Raw genomic sequence first — 20403 nt, 5'->3', positions numbered from 1 at the left:
GACAAAACAATTAAAGAGCTTTATTGCTTATCTCCTTTTTCTCCGCAAATTTGCCTGGTTGGGATATCATTATTATTATCACAGAGCATCTTTACTCAATTTCTTTTAAACTATTCTATGTTACCTGTTATTTATGGAGTTTTACACACTCATGGAAAAATGTTATAGCTGCAAGAAGTGATTATGCTAACTGCAATCTTCTCCAAAACCCCACCCTTCAAAGACATGTCAACAAATCCAAGCATGCAAAATTCACTGGCAGTGTGCATTTCTGATTGGGCTGTATTCTGATTGGCTAAAAAGTTGCTGGCCAGCTCCCTCACTGATTTCTTTTATTTTGTATTTATTTTTGCTGTTATTTGCTTATTTTGATGTTTCTCCATTTACCTACATTATTCATTATTTCGATATCTGCCAGGTAGAAGGGACATTTTGTGCGTAGGATTCCAAAAACCAAAATGGTTTACAACACTGTAACATGACAAGAGTTCGTGGGCAATGGAGGAGTCAGAAGTCAATGAAACAGTTATTTTTTCTAGAGTTTCTCAGCGTAACTCAATGAATTGCTTTTCAGAATACGCAATATGCACATCTGCACAGGCTCAAACTCAGCTCTCTTTCTCCCACTCTGACGCTCTGGCATGCCTTATCGGGTCTCCCTCCGCCATCACTATAATGAGAGACAGGTGTTAGAGTAATTACAATCCAGGTGACGAGCTTTGCTGCTTTCCCTCTCCCGAAGACAGACACATGGCCACGCCCCCCATGCCACAATCTCCTTTAAAGTCTGGTCTTAAGAGAAAAATGCTTAGGGAGCAGGAATTTCTTCAGCTTAACTTGATGACATAACAACATGCTCTTTTGATTTGCTGAGTATCACCCTCACTTCATGGACAGAAACACACACATATTATTTAGAGCAAACTGACTGCTACAGACAAGTTCAGATTCAATGCAGTCAAACTCCTTGTGGAAAGTCTCACTGAAACACACTCACACCTGTCTATGTATGCAAGAATTATCTGCTCAACTCATTTCCACTATAAGATGTTCAAACCTCTGTTTTCATGGGGATTCGGTGTTTGTATGTGTTTTGTTTTGTTTGATTTGTCTTGGTTTTTAGTGGAAAGCAACAAGCCTTTGGTGGGGGCCCAGCGATTGGTGGGGGGCGACGTCATTGTGTTGATAGATTTAGTTGCAAAAGCACCAAGATCAATTATTCAGCAGAGCCATGCATGGTTGCAGGATTAATGGTGCGTGTGGCTTATAAATAAAGATGCAGTCCTGAACTACTCCAAGAGAGAGGAAACAGTAAAGAAACATGTGGAAAAGGCATTATAGTGTCCACATTCATTCTCCAATCGAGCATTTCTAACCTTGAGCCGGGAACAGTAAGCACACTTTCTGTCACAAATAAAGCCTGCTGATCTCCGATGAAGCAAAGCTCTGATAACTAACACCTGTGGCCAAATTCAAGAAACGTGATGGGCTGTTTATGTAGATTTTAGACTAAAACACGTTTTTGACTGTTTTTTGTTATTTTCAGTTTGTAAAGGTTATCTCCAAATTCAAACAATAAATGTTATTTTGAAGCTTCTTTTTGTGGTGACCAATCATGCTAATAGATGCGCTGCATAGCGTGCTCTCTCCGCAATCTTTAGAGTTCATAGAAACAAAAATATTTTATAACATTAGTAATCTGAGACTTTTTTTTTCACCCCATATCCACATCCCTATTGGAGTTGGCCACAGCGGAGATAGTTTCTGCCACACTTTCCCATTCACCCGCTTCTTTCTTTCCGACCTGATATAATTATCAGGCTTCCCAAGGAGAACTTTTTCCTTGAAGTAATTCCTTAAATAAAAACTTTTGTCTATTTTTTTTTATTTTGTTTATTTAGTTTTCTTCCATGTCAAATTAAAAGTGAATGGTTACCAGCAAGTAAATTCAGCTATGACTGGTAGTGTCATTAAACTAACACATCTCACACAATTTACATTTAAAAAATTAAATAATAACAATGATTGTGAGGTGTTTGCTATTTATAAAAGGTTAACAGATACATTTATTGTTATGATTTACAAGAGCTGATGTAGGCCTATTGAATTTGTTGTAAGCTATTAGACAAGGCAACCACTACTTCTAAAGAAAAAACTATCTGAGAACTTAAAGTTGTCATGAAATGCTCTTATTTATAATTTCATAATCTTCCCTGAGGTCCACTGATAATGTTAGTAAAGTTTTTTCACCAAAACAATCATAATTTTGTAATATATGATAATTTTCCACACTGTCTCTCACCATCTTTCTGAAAAGCTTGATTTTAAAAGCGTGCCAGAGAGATGACAACAGTCAAAGACATCTGTGTAGTACATGTTTTTATACAAAAATAATTCAGAATAGTCCAGATGGGTCCCCTTTCGTGTTCAGGAGTAGTTAGGCCACAGAGAGTAGACCTTTTATCCTTCTCTCTGTCTCTGTTTACAAGCCAATTGAGCACCAGTGAAAGGAGCCTTTGGTGCAATGATTTTAAAACAGGCGTTGATGTTGTAGCTGTAGAGGCCATCTTGAATTAAAGAATACCCTAATTGACCAAGGGTTGTCGCGGAAGTGGAGAATGGAGCGTTTTGGCTGCGTGGTTTCAATAAATAATTTTATTGCATTGGGGATTAAGTTTTGAGTCTTTTTTATTGAAGAATTATCTTATAGATGTCAAACTATAAAGGAAAATTTGATTCCTCACAACATGACCCCTTTAAAATTGTTTCAAGAATTACAGTTAGGAATGTTCTTACGAACTTCTTATAGTTTATCCTAAGAATTATTTTCTTAACAACTTTTATCGTGAATCCGGCTCCTGCACTCATTACGTCACATTATGTCACATTAGATCATCTGGAGAATGGGATGCATACTGAAGGACAGAGGCGTCATATCACTCATGAGCAAGGATAAAATGGGACGGCCCATATCTGTAATTGGGGAAAGTAAACTGTTCAGGGGATTGAGCTCTAGAGGTAGAGTATGCCACATAACTCACTCCCTCTACATTCTTCCTGTTCTCTATATACCTCTCTGTGTCTCACTTTCTGTCTCTCAAACACCCATTTTTTCAATCCCCCAACTTTTCTATCTGTCTTTTTCTGTCTATTGGAAAACTTTTGGAGATGAAGACTGTTATGGCATAGTGATTTTATCTATGCTTCAGTGTCAGTGAATAGCAGTTGGTACTCTGCTAGTTGATGGAATTCAAAAAATATCCAAAACTGTCAAGGTTAAACCCACTGCACACCAACATAAAGGTTCTCTGAAACGGACATTCGTTTAAAGCCTTAATAACCCACAAAATGCTGCAGTATGTAAAAAAAAAAAAAAAAAAAAGATTTGTATTGGATTATAATTATTGTTTTTCCAAAGTTCATATTGTATTTTTCAAATCCATTGTCTTCTATATAAGCCTGCCTATATCTGTGTAAGAAGTGATGTACAAAATATTTTAAAGCTTTATACGAGGTGGGTCTCTGGGATTTATGGTTTCAGTATAGCCAAAAACGTAATAAAATCAAGTGTTTTACACATTTAGCAGTTTTAATGTTTTGCAGCAGTTGCATTTAGCTCCAAAACACGATAATATTTCAGTTCAATTCATGTTTCAAATAATAAAATACAGCAAATACCAAATTGGATGAAATTTCGGGGTGTTCAAAGGCTTTAAACAAATTACAGTTTGACTGAATCCCCTGTTTCAGCTGAAAAAATATTTGGTTTTATCAAAACTATGTTAGCTGGGAACAATGTGTGGTGGACAATTTTAACTTTTTATCATGAGGGTTAAAAAATGTCCTTTAATTAAGAGTGGTTGCAGACTTAAAGACAGGCTACACCATATACAATAATGATATTAATCTCAATAAATATGGAGAGGATAGTCATGATGGTGAATGAGGTTATATAGAGTGGCAGGGTGTATATCTGTATCCATCTTTCCGGGCCATCAGGCAGTCCTTATAGTTAAGTCCTGGTGTGTGAAGGCAACACCAGCTCTACAGGAGAAAATTTGGTTTGGTGTGTACTGACCTCGCCTGACCCCTCTGCCCCAACCATCCCATCTTTCCTTCCTTCCTTCTTCCCATGCATCCTGCATTTGTGTGTGGAAGATTAAGCCTTTTTGACGAAGCCATGTTTACAAATATGCAGGCAGAGGAACAGGGCAAGTGACGCTGTGGAGGAATAGAATACAAATTGCTTTTTTATCTCTCTCAGGGCCTGGGCTTGAGAAAATGTGTTTGCGATTGGTGTTCCTCTGCCTGTGAAGGATAAAGCCTCTGCTCTGTGTTTGGGTGCTGGTTAGCATTCATCCTCTCCCTCTCCCTTTTTCCTTTTCTTTACACCTCCCATTCTCTTTCTTCCCTCCTCTTCTCGTCCTTCATACTCGGGTTTGATTTTCTGACTGTTTCCTGTAATCAAGTAGTCTCTATGCTCTCCTCTGATGTCTCCCTTACTCTGTCTTTTTCACTTTTCTTCCTGTTTTGGAGGACTCTGTATGAGTTACTGAGTTATAATGTGAGTGGTGGTGGCGTAGTGGCTAAAGCACAGGGCTGTTAATCAGAAGGTCACGGGTTCTAACCCCACGGCCACCACCATTGTGTCCTTGAGCAAGGCACTTAACTCCAGGTTGCTCTGGGGGGATTGTCCCTATAAGTGCACTGTAAGTCGCTTTGGATAAAAGTAAATGTAAATATAATGTATATGAAGCAGGGTGCATGTATATAACTGTGTGCTAATCACTACTAACACAATTCTGCAGTGCTACAAATTCTCCCTGGCTTCAACAATAAAGCAATCCAGATAAATGATAGTAATGGCACTTTTCCACTGCATGCTATGGTTCGATTCGCCTCAAATCTACTCTCTTTAAGTTTCTGAGCTTGCATTTCCATTGCAGTTATTCCATCTCAACGTGGATGGGATTACAGGCTGATCACTAACACGACCCCTAGCTGTTAGCTACTAGATCATTGTGCTGCATAAAGCAGTTGTTGCATGGTGTAACAGTTAAATTGGCCTGGTTGTTTTAGAAGCAAGCTTCCAGTATCTGGTTAACTAAATAAAGTGAAGCTTTCAAGCAGAGTATAGAGTTAACATAACAAAACATACCATCCTCCATGATGGACTCCCAACAACGTCGTGGCTGAGTCCAGGGCAGTCTAGATAGCGTCCATTTGATCAGACCACTTCCACATTTCCTTGATGGATCTGTAGACACTTAAGTTTTTTTTACTTTTCCCTACACAGTTGTTAGGTCCGGTGGTAGCCATGTGCGGCCGAAGGCCGATACACTTCCTGAGAGAATTTTTCGTTTCACTAACGAGTGGATCACCTGCACCTCGTTTATTGACCACGGCGTGGTTTTACGCACAGCCATTTCTTTTTTCACATTTAGAAATTTGCGTGAACAAATGATACTGCTATTGCTGTTACTAACTTTAAAACTAGTGGGTTGATGTCACGTGTCAGAAATCAAGTGAAATCCAGATTGGTCTCCCTGACCAATCAGTGATCTACAGGGTTTTTAAGTCACAATTAGTATCGACTCGCTTGGAACCTCGACCGAGGTGGTACTTAAAAAAGTATCAGGTACCAGGTACTATCCACAGTGGAAAACCCCAAAAAGCGAGCATAGTCGAGCTGAGTCGAGTTGTACCATGCAGTGGAAAAGCCCCATAATACTGCTCTGCTCTCTAGACAAGTCCCAGAAGATAACAATGGCTCAGAGGTTGATCTATCATAACTTCAGAGACTTAATGGGGTTCTGATTTATGTTTTATATAAGGATCAACTTTTTCTCAGATGTTTTTACTCAACTTGTTTAGTAGAAATAGAAACGTTGAAGGAAAATATGTATGAGGTATATTTGATTTCAAAAAGAAACTTCTGACTTTATGCACACTTTATCTTTTCAAATCTCAGCACAAAGTGAGACATTGTTGATATATATGCATTATAATATAACAGAAGATAACATTAAGTACATAATAAATAAGAATTTAGAACAATGCTTTAGATTTATCAGAAAATAATGCTTTTTTAAGGATATTTGATATTTATATATAAATACTTCTTTAAATGTGGGATAATTGTGGTTTATATGGTATAGAGATTTTTTCTCCTAAGAAGCAGGAGACTTAAGCAAATGTCACCATTGGATCACCATTTCATCTTAATGCTATCAAGGAGAAACAATTAAAATATTACAGAGATTTAATTTGTGATTGTTCTCTCCTTTGAGATGGTTTGCATTTTGAAACTTTAGTCTATTAATGTTAAGTCAGTAAATTAGATTGTCTGCATTTTTGGAAATGCTCAAAAGTTTATGTTTCTTTTAGGATTGAAGTAAGTGGTGAAAACCACTTTCCAGATTGTGACACGGTTGAGTCATTGTGTTGGTCTGTTCAGCTTTTGTTTTTAATATTTGGAGCAGTTCAAAAAGCATGAGAACAATTTCCCCAAGGAGCAGAGCTTGTGCGTAAATATTTAACACAAATGGGATTTAAACAATGCGTTGCGCATTCTGTAAAGTTATTCATGCAAACCAGCATCTGATTCACATTCAACAGTCTAATATCTCTGTGCGTTGTTTACAGATCACTTTTTCTCTCAGATATTGATTGCTGTTATATCCAGAAACATCCTGCATGCAGGAACATCACCATGATCAGCTGTTTTCAGTTAGCCCTTGACCGTTGGCTCCAACAGTTGGGACAGATCATCCTTTTGCCTTTCCATTAGCTTTCGTAATGAAACTGAGAATTCCATGAATAATGGCCTGCTATGCCTGATGGAGACATAGATTCATTATTCAACTCGCTGGTAGGGTTTTGGCCCTGGGATCAGGAGAGTGTAGAAGAGAGAATGGGATCTCGAGTGAGGAGACAGACAGGGTGAGGGTGAGAATGAAGAATGAGTAGAGACCATTCCCATGTGCAAAGTTTTTTTTTTCAGCGGGTTGAAGGGGAATTATCTCTCAATACCTGTGATGTTTCTGACAAGGAATGAAGTGCCTAAGCCCTTTATTTTTTCATATTTAGGAGATAAACTCTCTTCAAAGCTTTCATGAAAGTTTCTGTAATTGTTATATTAGACACCAACAATCCCTCTCTTCAGGAACTTAATCTCTAATTTAAACTTTCTCTCCTTTCCACGCTAGCATACGAGAGCATATCCTCATTTGGGCCTAGGTTTAACTATGTACTAGAGTATGTATCTTTCATGGACACAAATAACTCAGCTCTGTGGAGTCTCCGTGGCCAACACTATTTGTGTTAGGAGCTCATGTATCACCAGCCCTGTATGACAGAGAGAAATATGCCATTTATTTTTATTTCACCCTGATTGTGGAAGACACAATGTTTTGCCAGTTTTCAGTAATGGCACGGTTCTTCAGAATCAGGTGTCTGGCATGTTGATGTGTTTCTGTCCACAAAACTGATCACAAGCTCTGGCTGAACCGGAGGCCTGAAGTCACTTTGTCAGACACATGGATTTAATGGTCTATTTTACTAACCTTACATTGTGGCACAGAGAATCTTGCAGTAATGATGACTCTATGTGCTCTGAATCTGCTTAGCCTAAGGGGTGACTGTGGTCTAGATGGGTAAAGGCAGATGTGTAGTGCAGTTTAAAACCATTTATTTCCCTTGTCTAGACACCACCTCCACCATGGCTGTCTTTACTGTCACAGACTTTTTTCCCATTTATATTGGTAAGTGGTCATTTAGCTCATGCTTAGAGTACACTTTTAACAGGTAAAGTCCCCCTGAAGCAATCTTGGTTGAGTGTCTTGCTCACAGAGATAGTCGTAGAGTTAATAGATCATCTCTTGTGGGGTTTGAACCCACACATTTTCAGTTAGCCTTCTAGATCCCTGTTGTTTACATATTAGCACCAAGCCCTCTTATTTATCAACCCCTCCTCTCCAACTGCCTGCCATAGAGACCAGTTTTCATGATCCAATCCAATAAATTTGTAATGGATAAAATCAATTCCAATCCTACAAGAATTTTTTCTCATTGAATATCCTGTTTTTCTCTGAAATATGTAACATAATAGAAGTTTAATGTGTTGTATACACCATTTCAAGTTTTCTTTATTCACTAAAGGAATATTTCACCCACAAATTAAAATTATCTCATAATTTAGTCACCCTTATGCCATTTCAGATGCATATGACTTTCTTTCATCTGCTGAACTAATATGAATATTTTTAGAAGAATCTCTCAGCAATTTTGGCCCATACAATGCAAGTGAATGGGTGTAAAAAAATTTAAGCTCCAAAAATTACAAAAGTCAGCATTAAAGAAGTCCATAAGACTCCAGTGGTTAAATCAATGTCTAATGATAGGTGTGGGTAAGAAACGAAAAGATCAATATTTAAATACATTTTTATTATAAATTCTCCTCCCTGCTCAGTCAATCTCTGCTTCAACTTTCACTTTCACTTTCTTCTTGTGTTTTTGGTGATTAAAATTCTTCATGCATATCGCCCCCTACTGGGTAGGGATAAGAATTTCCAGCTAAAGTTAAATAATGATCTGTTTCTTACCCACATCATATCACTTCTGAAGATATGGATTAAAACAGTGGAGTCGTATGGATTATTTTATGATGCCTTTCTGTGCTTTTTGGAGTGTCACATTTTTGGCACCCATTCACTTGCGTTAGATGGACCTACAGAGCTGATATATTCTTTAAAATATCATCATTTGTGTTCTGCAGGAGAAATTCATACATGGCGTGAGGGTGAGTAAATGATTAGAGAACTTACTTTTTTGGGTGAACTGTCCCTTAATTGACACCACACTCATTTACACACATACACAAACACTTCAGTCTGTCCTTGTTGTCCTTGACGAGTCAAGGAGAGAGTGTGTGATGTTAAGTATTCCATGGATGGTCATCATATGTGAGAGTGTGCAGGGGGTTTTAGTTTGTAGAGGAGCAAAGGAGCATGGGGCCTTTGCCCCCCCACCTCCATCCCATTACCTCAGCCTGCTTCGGCGAGGCTTTAACCTTGGCAGGCAGGCTGGAGGAGAGAGGGTAATTCTAACCTTAAAAACCTGCTGATTAAAGCTAGTTTTGTGGAATTCGATTCCACTTAATGCTTTTGGCCCTGAGCCCAGAGGCCTGGCATTAACATCAACAGACATTGTGTCTTCAGCCGGAGAAATGTGCTCAGGCACACACACAGAGAGACACATTTGTTGTACTGTCACGGGCATGAGTGTGGGTAGTTTGCCCACAATTCCTCCTTTCTCTCTCTCTCTCTCTCTCTCTCTCTCTCTCTCTCTCTCTCTCTCTTTCCCACAGTGTTCAGTGATATTGGAAGGCATTTGTGGTATAATATTTTCCTTGTGTTATTGTTATACACTCACCTAAAGGATTATTAGGAACACCTGTTCAATTTCTCATTAATGCAATTATCTAATCAACCAATCACATGGCAGTTGCTTCAGTGCATTTAGGGGTGTGGTCCTGGTCAAGACAATCTCCTGAACTCCAAACTGAATGTCAGAATGGCAAAGAAAGCAATTTTGAGCGTGGCATGGTTGTTGGTGCCAGACGGGCCGGTCTGCTTATTTCACAATCTGCTCAGTTACTGGGATTTTCACGCACAACCATTTCTAGAGTTTACAAAGAATGGTGTGAAAAGGGAAAAACATCCAGTATGCGGCAGTCCTGTGGGCGAAAATGCCTTGTTGCCTTGTCGTTTAAATGCCTCGGCCTACCTGAGCATTGTTTCTGACCATGTCCATCCCTTTATGGCCACCATGTACCCATCCTCTGATGGCTACTTCCAGCAGGATAATGCACCTTGTCACAAAGCTCGAATAATTTCAAATTGGTTTCTTGAACATGACAATGAGTTCACTGTACTAATATGGCCCCCACAGTCACCAGATCTCAACCCAATAGAGCATCTTTGGGATGTGGTGGAACGGGAGCTCCGTGCCCTGGATGTGCATCCCACAAATCTCCATCAACTGCAAGATGCTATCCTATCAATATGGGCCAACATTTCTAAAGAATGCTTTCAGCACCTTGTTGAATCAATGCCACGTAGAATTAAGGCAGTTCTGAAGGCGAAAGGGGGTCAAACACAGTATTAGTATGGTGTTCCTAATAATCCTTTAGGTGAGTGTATATGTGATATTGATGTATGGCTGTGTTTACTTGTCCAGCAAAAGCAATTAAGTAATTAATAATCCCTCATTTGGGGTTTGTGTACTGTTTTTGTTTATTTACAATGTGCAAGGTATTTTTAGAAACCAAATGAACATAAAGGCTTTCTTTTTTTTTTGTTCAGGCAGTCTAGTACGGTTATGGTCTCCTTTCCTTTTATTTCTCAATTATTTCCATGCCACAGAGGTGTTTTAGCATTGGTGACAGCTAATCCTAATGCCTCACTGGAGAACACAAGCTCACCTTGAGGTGATGATACAAGGAACTGATGCATGTCTACAAAACAGACAGAGTAGTCTTCAGCATGCTTATTAGGATTTTCTACTAATAAAAAAATCATAACGTCGGCCGTCCCAAATGGTGCACGTCATATGTACTAACGGTCTCATGGCCTTCACGTGCCTGTATCTGTGAAGTGCACATGTGGATAATTTGAAAATTTTGTCAAAATTAAATTATGAAATTAGGTTTCATGATATTTTTATCTGTTCTGTGACAGACAGGCAGGCAAAAAATGTATCATTGTTTATGTAGTTTCTTCATCTTGCCTTTGTAGGGCACCATAGGACATCTCATTTGTCATTGTTTTGATATTGTTTTGACAAGTTTTGACTTCTACCCAGCTGTATGTGGCATTACATTGGCATTACTGTATGTCCAAAGTGCAAAGAGCATCAACATGCTTAATCTAGCAAAATGGGTTCAGCAAGGTTGGTATAGTGCTGCTATCCCACTGCGAGGGCGGTTATGAAACCTTACAGGGCACAAGGCAGAAGCCATATTTTTGTCTTTGCTTCAGGCTCAATTCACAGTCCTTATCCAGGTCTACTTATTGATACCTGATTGATAATACAAGAACTTCTGATAGTCTTAATAAAACAGTGTTTTGGCAACTGAGCAGGACAGATCTGACCACATCTTCACAAGTTAAGACTTAACATGCTTGTTATATAAGCACATAGTTACCCAGATCTATTCAGTACTGCTGAAAGAAGAGTAATGCATGACAAATGCACATGTTCAAGTGATTGGTGATAGATTTGTCTTGATTATCTACAAGGTCTTGGCTCACTATATCACTCTACGAGGCAATTTATCAAGTTGTCTCCAGTGCGCTCTCAAATTGTATGATTGAGTATTCCCAACTGGATTCACTCTCTGATAAATTATTCCTTGTGTAGCAAGTGCTCAGACAAAACTCTATCAAGATTAGCATGAGCTTCAGTACAGCTGTTATATACTGTAAGACCAGACAAGTTCTCTGTGGTGTCTGGTTTCTCTTGACCAACAAAGGCATTTAAGCCTTTGTCAGGTAGACATTGTATTTAATTTGATGAAAATGAAAACAAGGCTATGAGAGAAAGAATTACAGTCTGTTCTAAAGGTTTTACTGATATATTCATTGTCTTGGTGTCAATCATTCAACTGACAAAAGTTGATTGTAAAAATTTGATTCAAGGCCTAGATCATCATACACTCACTCTCAGGGAACACAAAGGAGATTTCTGTCAGGATGTTAGGCATAACTTGAGGATGAGTATATGATGAGAGAATTAGTTTTTGTTTTTTGTGAACTTTTGCTTTAAGGCTTTATAACATATTGAATGGACTGTTAGTCTATCCCTCACACCCTCATTTTAATTTTTGTCAAATTTAACAAGGCTCCTACCCTGACTAAGGTCAGTTGTGACCATCCAGCCATACAGTATATATTACCACCTCACAGATAGTCACATCATAAAAAAGCAAATTGGCAACATTCTAACAATGCAATGGTCTGATTAAAAGTGCCTTCACACATCATTATGGCCTAATGAGAGAATCGCCCATCATTGGCAAGTTGGGTGCCTTTTCTCCAATGCCTGTCTGCTTTGATGGATAGCTCTAGGTAATGTCTCCAAAAGAGACTTGCACAAATAGCATGTCCCCATCCCCCGCCATCACTGCTCAACTGTCTGACCATGTAACATCTCAAGTGTACAAGGCCTTTGAAGCTGACCTCAAATGCTCTTTTGACCATCACCAACTCCTGGCAGAGCACACAAACCTAGTTCAGTACATTATGGATAGTAGATGAGCCATACCAAAGGCAGGATTAGATTATGTATACTTGTGTGGAAGTCCTGCCTTTCACATAAAATATCCTTTTGGCTGATTCTTATGGAACCTGTCAACAAAATGTCCTGGTCATATTTAACCCCAAATCAAATTAAACACACACACACATATACATATGTGTATATATATATATATATATATATATATATATATATATATATATATATATATATATATATATATATATATATATATACACCTTAAACAGGTGCCGCTAGCATGCGGAATCAGCGTTTCCATGGGAACCCTGATTGTCTGACGAGGACCGTGGCATCATCATCCCCTGTCTGTGTTGTGTTTCGTGTACTTGCTTTGTGTGGGCGCACGGGTCTGGTTGTTGGTTACCATCATGCGGAGTTACCGCAGTACTACCATCTGGTGTTGTCATGGCCCTGTCACCTTGTCAGGTAGAGTTTTTGTCTGATGAGGACCTTGACATCATCATTCCCTGTTTGTTTAGGTCAAGGCATGTGTATGTGTTTCAGGTGTCGCTGGCATGCGGACTCAGCTTTTCCATGGGAACCCTGATTGTTTCCATGAGAACCTGCGAGCGGCACCTGCCCCTTGTTTGTTTTCTGTTTTTTTATATCCCTTGTGTGTCATGTCCAATGTGGGATCATTCATTGTGGTAGTTCAATGTTTTTTAATGTTAAATGTAGTTTAATGTAGAACGTAGACTTGCCTATGCTGAATGTTTGTGCTGTTAAGCGTTTAACCTTGCTCTCTCTGTCCAATTCGCTGCATCTTATCTGATTCTCAACAGAGGATACCTCATCTCTGCCCGCGTGTCGGGAGTGAGGTTGCCTTTCAGTTTGCTGGTGGATTGCTGGTGTATTCTCACCAGTCTGCTCCAACGGTCTCTGTTGTTCTCATTAACGTTCTGTCAGAACGATCCAGCCAAACTAGGACACTGGGCACATTCTGCTCTCTCCAGGAAGGAGAGGGTGATGTTATAGACTTTGTCTCCAAGTACTTGATTGTGGTGGATGAGTTGCATTGCATCGAGGACAGATCTGTTCAATGGATGCCTTAAGGTCCTCTTGGCTCATGGGAGATGGAAGGGCTCGGGATCCTCTCTTTCTGGGAATTTGTGGGACTTTTATCCCAGGCATACAGAATCAGCATTTCCTTGGGAACCCTGATTGTTCATATGAGAACGCTGATCATGACAACTTTCAGCTGTGAGCGGCACCTGCCCCTTGTTTATATCCTGCTTATTTAAATCACCTTGTGTGACGCGCTTACTTTCAATGTGGTAGTTCAATTTTAAATGTAGTTTAATGTCAAATATAGTCTTGCCTATGCTAGTTTGCCTTGCTTAATGTAGTCTTGCCTATGCTAGTTTGTGCAGTCAAGCATTTAACCTTGCTCTCTCTGTCCAATTTGCTGCGTGTCAGCTGATTCTCAACGGAGGATACCTCGTCTCTGCCCGTGTGTCTGGAGTGAGGTTTCCTTCCAGTCTGCTGCGTGTCAGCTTCCTTCAGTGGAGGATTCTCACCAGTGTGCTCCTCGCCGCAACGGTGCATGCGCTCACCTGCGGGAGCATTCGTCACAGAGGATTCCTCGTGCATCTACTGATGTTAATTTGAACTGTTAATAAATCCTTTAAACTGTTCATCTGCTATTGGGTCTCTGTTGTTCTCACTAAAGTTCTGGCATAACTTGCAAAAATTGGTTGGTTCATTTATTGTAATTATTTAAAAACTTTTTGTGGATAGAGTTAAAGGTGCACTCAGTAACTTTTCTTGGACTGACTCCTATTAGCTTGGATGCAGCATAATTTAAAATCAGGTGTCATTATTGAAAATAAGTATTCACAGTCATGATTACTTTAATCAATGAGTGAACGTGTCAAATAACAGGATGGTTACTGAGATTCAGCAAGTAGTATTTGGCTGATCATGTGATTCTAACATGGAAGCCCCTATCCATGTAGAATAAGACAGGATTTGTAAGGTTACTGATATGACTGGAGTCATTTTAATGTGAGTGGTCATCATTTCCTACATATATTGCAAAGTACAATTCATGTCTGTAGGAGTTTCCAGGGGACTTCTTTAATTACAGGATCAAATGGGCAGATTCAATTCATATCAAACTTTCCATTCAGTAAATCCTCTCCCTTGTTAATTATGCCTGGGACATACTCACACTTAATTAAGTGTGCACCGCTCCAAAGCTAGGGTGTGCGGTTGAGTCGAGCATGTACCTCCTTAAAATGTATATATGCCAATGTTAGCCATAGAATGTGGGGAACAACATAATTAAGTTTCACCCATTGTACAAAGGTGCATGGGTTTGTTCTTGTGACATCGTTCTCATATAGATTAAAGTTTCAGGAAGAAATAAAATACTGCATTAATTGTGATATATTTGTTGACGTGTTAAACCAAAAAAATATTACTTGCAGAAATTAACACGTTACATTTCCTAGCCCTAATTAATACTGTACAGTTTAATACATATAAATAATACATTTTTCAATTTGTGTTAATGAAAATATCATAATTACCTTTTTTTTTGCATTGCGGTAATGAGAATTTAGGGGGTAAAATGTGCGTAACTGTCATGAAAATATGGTCACACTGAAAGAAAAAACGGATTGGCCCAAAAACATTTCATTATTTTCTATATGCAAAAACAGGTTTGACAGGTTGACAGAATTTGTGAGAATCACCCATAAAGAGTAATCGCTTGTTCGTAATTTCTAATACCATTGTTGGTCTGTTGTTGGGATTTTAAATATATATTGACATGTAATCTTGTCAAACAATATGGAGATTTTGGTCTTTCATTATTTAAGTAGATAGGAGCTGTACTCTTTTTCATATCACCTACATAGAAACTAGCTCCTCTGAAGCGTTACCAAATAAGCTCAGTTCTGTTCAACAAAGTCATTGTAGCATTATTCATCCCTCAAAAAATTCCCATCTATGGTTAAGTCAGAGAATGCTTTAGTTGTACATTGAGAACAGATTGTAATTTGTAGTCAATCTGTTCTCCAAATGATAATACATAAAGTAAGTCCAATTGAGAAATGGAGAGGAGTCCTACGTGATTGTGGGAATATAATTATGCTTTAATTGCTTGACATTTGATGTGCTGTCATTTGTCACAGCCCACAGACAGCAAATAATGGCTTCTGTCATTGTCAGTTTGTCTCATTGCCAGATAGCCTTGAGAGAATATCAGCAAAGAGCTGAATAATATTTGTCCTGAATTACTTATAAGCTTGTCTGCATTAGAGCTTTTCAATTTTCTCATTTGCTATGTTGTATAATATAATCAAAGATTTTTGGAGGATGCATAATGTCAGCCTACCTGTGCCTGGGATTGTTTCTGTATGAATGCATTTCACAGTATGCATAGAATGGTGTGTGCATGCATATACTGTATGTGTAAGCCCTGACAGCATACAAAGAGCATGTGTGTAGCCAGTAGATGGTTTACATTGATTCCTGTATAAGCTCTGACAGGTGCTGTGGTCTTACCTAGCCCAGGTGTCTTGTTTATGTCTGCTGCACACTTGTGTATTTCTTAAATTGAGTAAACAGAAGCTGCCTGGGGCTAATTTATTCACTCTCCAGTCCGCACAGTGGGATGAACAGCTAGGAACCACACACACCTGTCAATACTGTGGAACAAACATTCAAAGCACTCATACCGCTTCAAATAGAAGATATATACATACAGATCTACTGATGGATAGAGAATGAGGGATATGTTTTTGGTTTTGTTTTTTGGCAGAGCTGGACAGAAGCAACATGTAGAAAGGTTTTCTGAGATCTCTCTCTTTTCTCTTTTTGGAGGAAAGGATGATAGCTCAGGATTAGCTCAAATGTGTGGAGTATAGTCTTTTTTTGCTCATATTATATGAGTGCATTGACATGGCCAGAAGATCTGTTTGCACAGAAAAACACTCTTTTGTTTGTTTTAGGGTGCTGTTGATGGAAAGAAATGGAGTGCAAAATCTCACTGTTTACTCCTACATAGGCAGCTACCCTCTATGGAAGCATCCTAAATGTTATGGAATGTCATAAGTGGCTAACACCCTGTCTACACGGGAAGTGAGCATTGCGTCGCATTGTGTCACGTCAAAAGTAATAGAACCCCATTATAATCAACTAATCTACACTGGAATCATCCGTTATGGCATGTCCGTTGTAACAACTAAAAACAGGTGACCCGTTCCATTTTGCTCTGCACACGCTGGTGCTACTACACATATTAAAGGGTATAGAACATTTGTGTCGACACGTCCAGTGTAGACAGCCTCATGCCGTTGAGGCACATCCCGTCAAACAACGCACCAGGCTTCCTCCACCTACAGTACCCATTCCATCTTGGCAAGTCTCTGATATTTGTGAAGCTGTTTATACAATACATTTTATTGAGCTGCAGTTTTCGTCTGCACTTTGTGAATTTAACTTTGCTTTAGTCCCATTCAACCAACAATGGACACATCCAATACACAATATACACACAATATAGTCCAAATCGTATTTGCACATAAGTTTGTCATTGTAATGTAACTGTGTCCTTAACGTCCCTTAGACCTTCAGAGAAATGAATTATATCATATTGTACTGTTGTACATGCATCTGTGTACATGTGTGCAATTGAGTGTGGATATCTTTGCACCAAGATTTGTTTTCCAATTCTCCACAGGTATATAAATATTCCCTGTGTGTGTTGTAGAAGAGCCGTAACCATAGAAATGGATATTTGATTTATTCCAGAAAGAGCCAAACTTCTTGGCATGAGTGCTCACAAACAATGAGCTGGGTAGAAAGCTGGAACCCAGCAACAGCACAGCATCACAGATGTGTTTCCCAAGTGGGTTTTGGCCAAAATCACATGACTCATTTCAGACCAGACTTCACCTTTCGCTTGGCCAGATATCGATGTGCCCTTTGCGCTCCTTGATCACATGAGCAAGAGTCAGTCCCTATTCTGTGTTGGCTTCTAATGTTAGAAATGCCTCTATGACATTTAGAGCTGGGTGGTATGGCGTATATCCCGTGCAGTTGTATCAATTATAGACATAGAGATTAATCTATACCATTTATATTGTGGTAGATATAATATTGGCATGGTTTTCAGTGGGCAGGACTGCTTTCTGAAAATAAAACTTAAGTGTGAAATAAAAATACAGAACAGGTTCCAGACAAGTCAAGACGACAAAGTTGTTATTAAGATAAACTTGGCTTGCTATTAAGCATAATGCAATGCAGAGATTAGTTTTTAACTGTTCACGAGCCTCATTGCTGCTTACAGCATTAATATAGAATTCTGATTTGTAGTCACAGGTTTGTGCATATTGGATATTTTACAACAGCTTTGAATGTGGCTCATCCAAATAGAATAAAAAAAATACTTATTTTATACATACTTATTTGCTGTATTATGCGAAGCTGTTTTTTGCAATAATGTCAACCTTAACGTTAATTTGTTATGAATAATCTTATCTTTTGGTTTGCGCCCATCAAGTTCCAAATTAAAAAAGAAAAATAATCAAATGAGATGAGATACCATTGTGGAGCGGAGGGGGGCGGGGCCGGTCGGAATATCGCGCGCCCGGTCCCCAATCAGCCTGATGAGGCGCGCGAGGGATAAAGGCGGCCGGTGACGATTGTTCGAGAGAGAGAGAATTACGGACATGTCCGTCATGTGTGTTTGTTTATGTGTTTTTGAGTTTCTCATTAAAATATAATTTATGTGGACAAGCCGGTTCTCGCCTCCTCCTTGCCCATCCTTTAACTATTTTACATTGGTGCTGAAACCCGGGAAGGAGGAGGGATGCCCGTCGCAGAGTCCTCGACACTGCCGTCCACCCAGGGGAGCGCCGCTGCCATCTGCCGGGTGACGGAGTAGCCCGACCGCCCGGATGCGGGGTACGGCCGTCGTCCGCGGGGCAAGTGGGGACTGGATACCCCGACCGCCTGGAGCGAGGAGCCGCTGCCGGGGCGGAGGAGTGCCCTGCCGTCCCCAGAGACGCGGAGGGGTCGAGGGAAGACCGCCGTCCGCGAGGGAGGAGGGAAGAAACTCTCCGACCGCCCGTAGCGGTAGAGCCGCTGCCAGGGGCGGAGGAGTGTCCCCATTTGCCGCCAGAAAAGCGGAGGCGCGTTCTACCCGCTGGGGTCGGCGGTTTCACTCGGTTCGCCCGGTGTTGGAGCGGCTGTCGTCCGCCTGAGTGTGGAGGAGTGTTCGAGGACCACGCGACGGTACATCAGAGAACCGGTGAGTGAGCTTTTCTCTCTCTCTCTCTCTCTCCCTGTCGCACCGTGTTGGCCTTTTCCCTCGCCTATTTTTTTATTTTTTTTTGTTGTTGTTGTTGTTGTCTTCCCTCCTGTCTCCTCCCAGGGCGAGGAAGGCGGGGATGACCACGCGGGACGTAAGATACACCCCGCCCCAGGGATGGGGGGTGTACGTCATGCCGGTGGCACCCGGCCTGAGATAACGCCGGGAGGAGTGTGGGCGGAGGGGGCAGGGCGGTCGGAATATCGGCGCCGGTCCCCAATCAGCCTGATGAGGCGCGAGGATAAAGCGGCCGGTGACGATTGTTCGAGAGAGAATTACGGACATGTCCGTCATGTGTGTTTGTTTATGTGGTTTTGAGTTTCTCATTAAAATATAATTTATGTTGACAAGCCGGTTCTCTGATGTACCGTCGCGTGGTCCTCGAACACTCCTCCACACTCAGGCGGACGACAGCCGCTCCAACACCGGGCGAACCGGAGTGAAACCGCCGACCCCCAGCGGGTAGAACGCGCCTCCGCTTTTCTGGCGGCAAATGGGGACACTCCTCCGCCCCTGGCAGCAGCTCTACCGCTCCGGGCGGTCGGGGTATCCAGTCCCCACTTGCCCCGCGGACGACGGCCGTACCCCGCATCCGGGCGGTCGGGCTACTCCGTCCCCCGGCAGATGGCAGCGGCGCTCCCCTGGGTGGACGGCAGTGTCGAGGACTCTGCGACGGGCATCCCTCCTCCCTCCCGGGTTTCGGCACCAATGTAAAATAGTTGAAGGATGGGCAAGGAGGAGGCGAGAACCGGCTTGTCAACATAAATTATATTTTAATGAGAAACTCAAAACCACATAAACAAACACACATGACGGACATGTCCGTAATTCTCTCTCTCTCGAACAATCGTCACCGGCCGCCTTTATCCCTCGCGCGCCTCATCAGGCTGATTGGGGACCGGGCGCGCGATATTCCGACCGGCCCCGCCCCCCTCCGCTCCACAACCATCTTTAAAATATTTAATTCTCTGGATTGTCCAAAAATAAGCTTTACCAAAAATAAACAATTCAGTGTCTATATTGTGAAAAATGCTGTTACCATGATATAGAATTACTTATCCCATGATATAGGAATGTAGTCATACCACCCACCCTTACTGCCTTTATTCAGAAAAGGATATTTGTGCTTATACATGGCATCTGAGGCTGCTGTGTGTGTAAATGAGCCCTAGAGTGGCATATTATCTGTTTAGAATAAGTATATTATTAACAACATGGTAATAGGCCACTGTGCTGCAGCTGGCAGGAACCGGTTTATGCATCATTCTATCTCGGAGCCCTGAAGATTAGAGCAGAGAGACAAAGGAAAAGAGAAAAAGGATAAGATTGGGAATAAAAAAAATAGAAAAGAACAAAATATGAGAGGCTGACCTCTATAACTCCTTCTGTACCCTTTCTACATTATTACAAAAACAAAAAATCCATACACCAGGAGTCCTATGGTACAAGGTCATAGAGTAGGGTGAAACAGGGATGGGGCCATTGTATTCTGTACTAACCATGTGTTTGTCTCTTTGTGTCTCTCTTTCCCTAGTGTCTGTATGGCTGTTATGTCCACTCCTCCATTATCCCCACCTTCCACCGCAGGTGCTACTGGCTTTTACAGGTAAGGCTGTCAGAGTATTTGACACCTGTTTGGAGAAATACCCTCTTATTATTTTTCTGGATTCATCGCGGTTTTTCCATCTTTTTCTCCTCTTTCATCTGGAGCCGAGCAGCTCTCCTTCAGTTCTTATTTAGCTGTT

At 40.7% G+C, this 20403-nt stretch overlaps 1 protein-coding gene across 7 annotated transcripts in view; it reads left to right on the top strand.

Moving 5' to 3' along the window:
- Positions 1-20403, top strand: part of LOC127628420 (calmodulin-binding transcription activator 1-like) — a 588851-nt gene that overhangs the window by 467527 nt on the left and 100921 nt on the right. For all 7 annotated transcript variants that reach the window (XM_052105154.1, XM_052105152.1, XM_052105151.1 and 4 more), the window contains one exon: positions 20193-20264. In XM_052105154.1, coding sequence (XP_051961114.1) covers positions 20193-20264 — 72 coding nt within the window. The remainder of the gene's footprint in view (positions 1-20192; positions 20265-20403) is intronic.

This window comes from Xyrauchen texanus, chromosome 35, assembly GCF_025860055.1.
Source record: "Xyrauchen texanus isolate HMW12.3.18 chromosome 35, RBS_HiC_50CHRs, whole genome shotgun sequence".
Classification (NCBI taxonomy): domain Eukaryota; kingdom Metazoa; phylum Chordata; class Actinopteri; order Cypriniformes; family Catostomidae; genus Xyrauchen; species Xyrauchen texanus.
The sequence above is the reverse complement of the archived record's forward strand: the minus strand, read 5'-3'. Positions and strand labels throughout refer to the sequence as shown.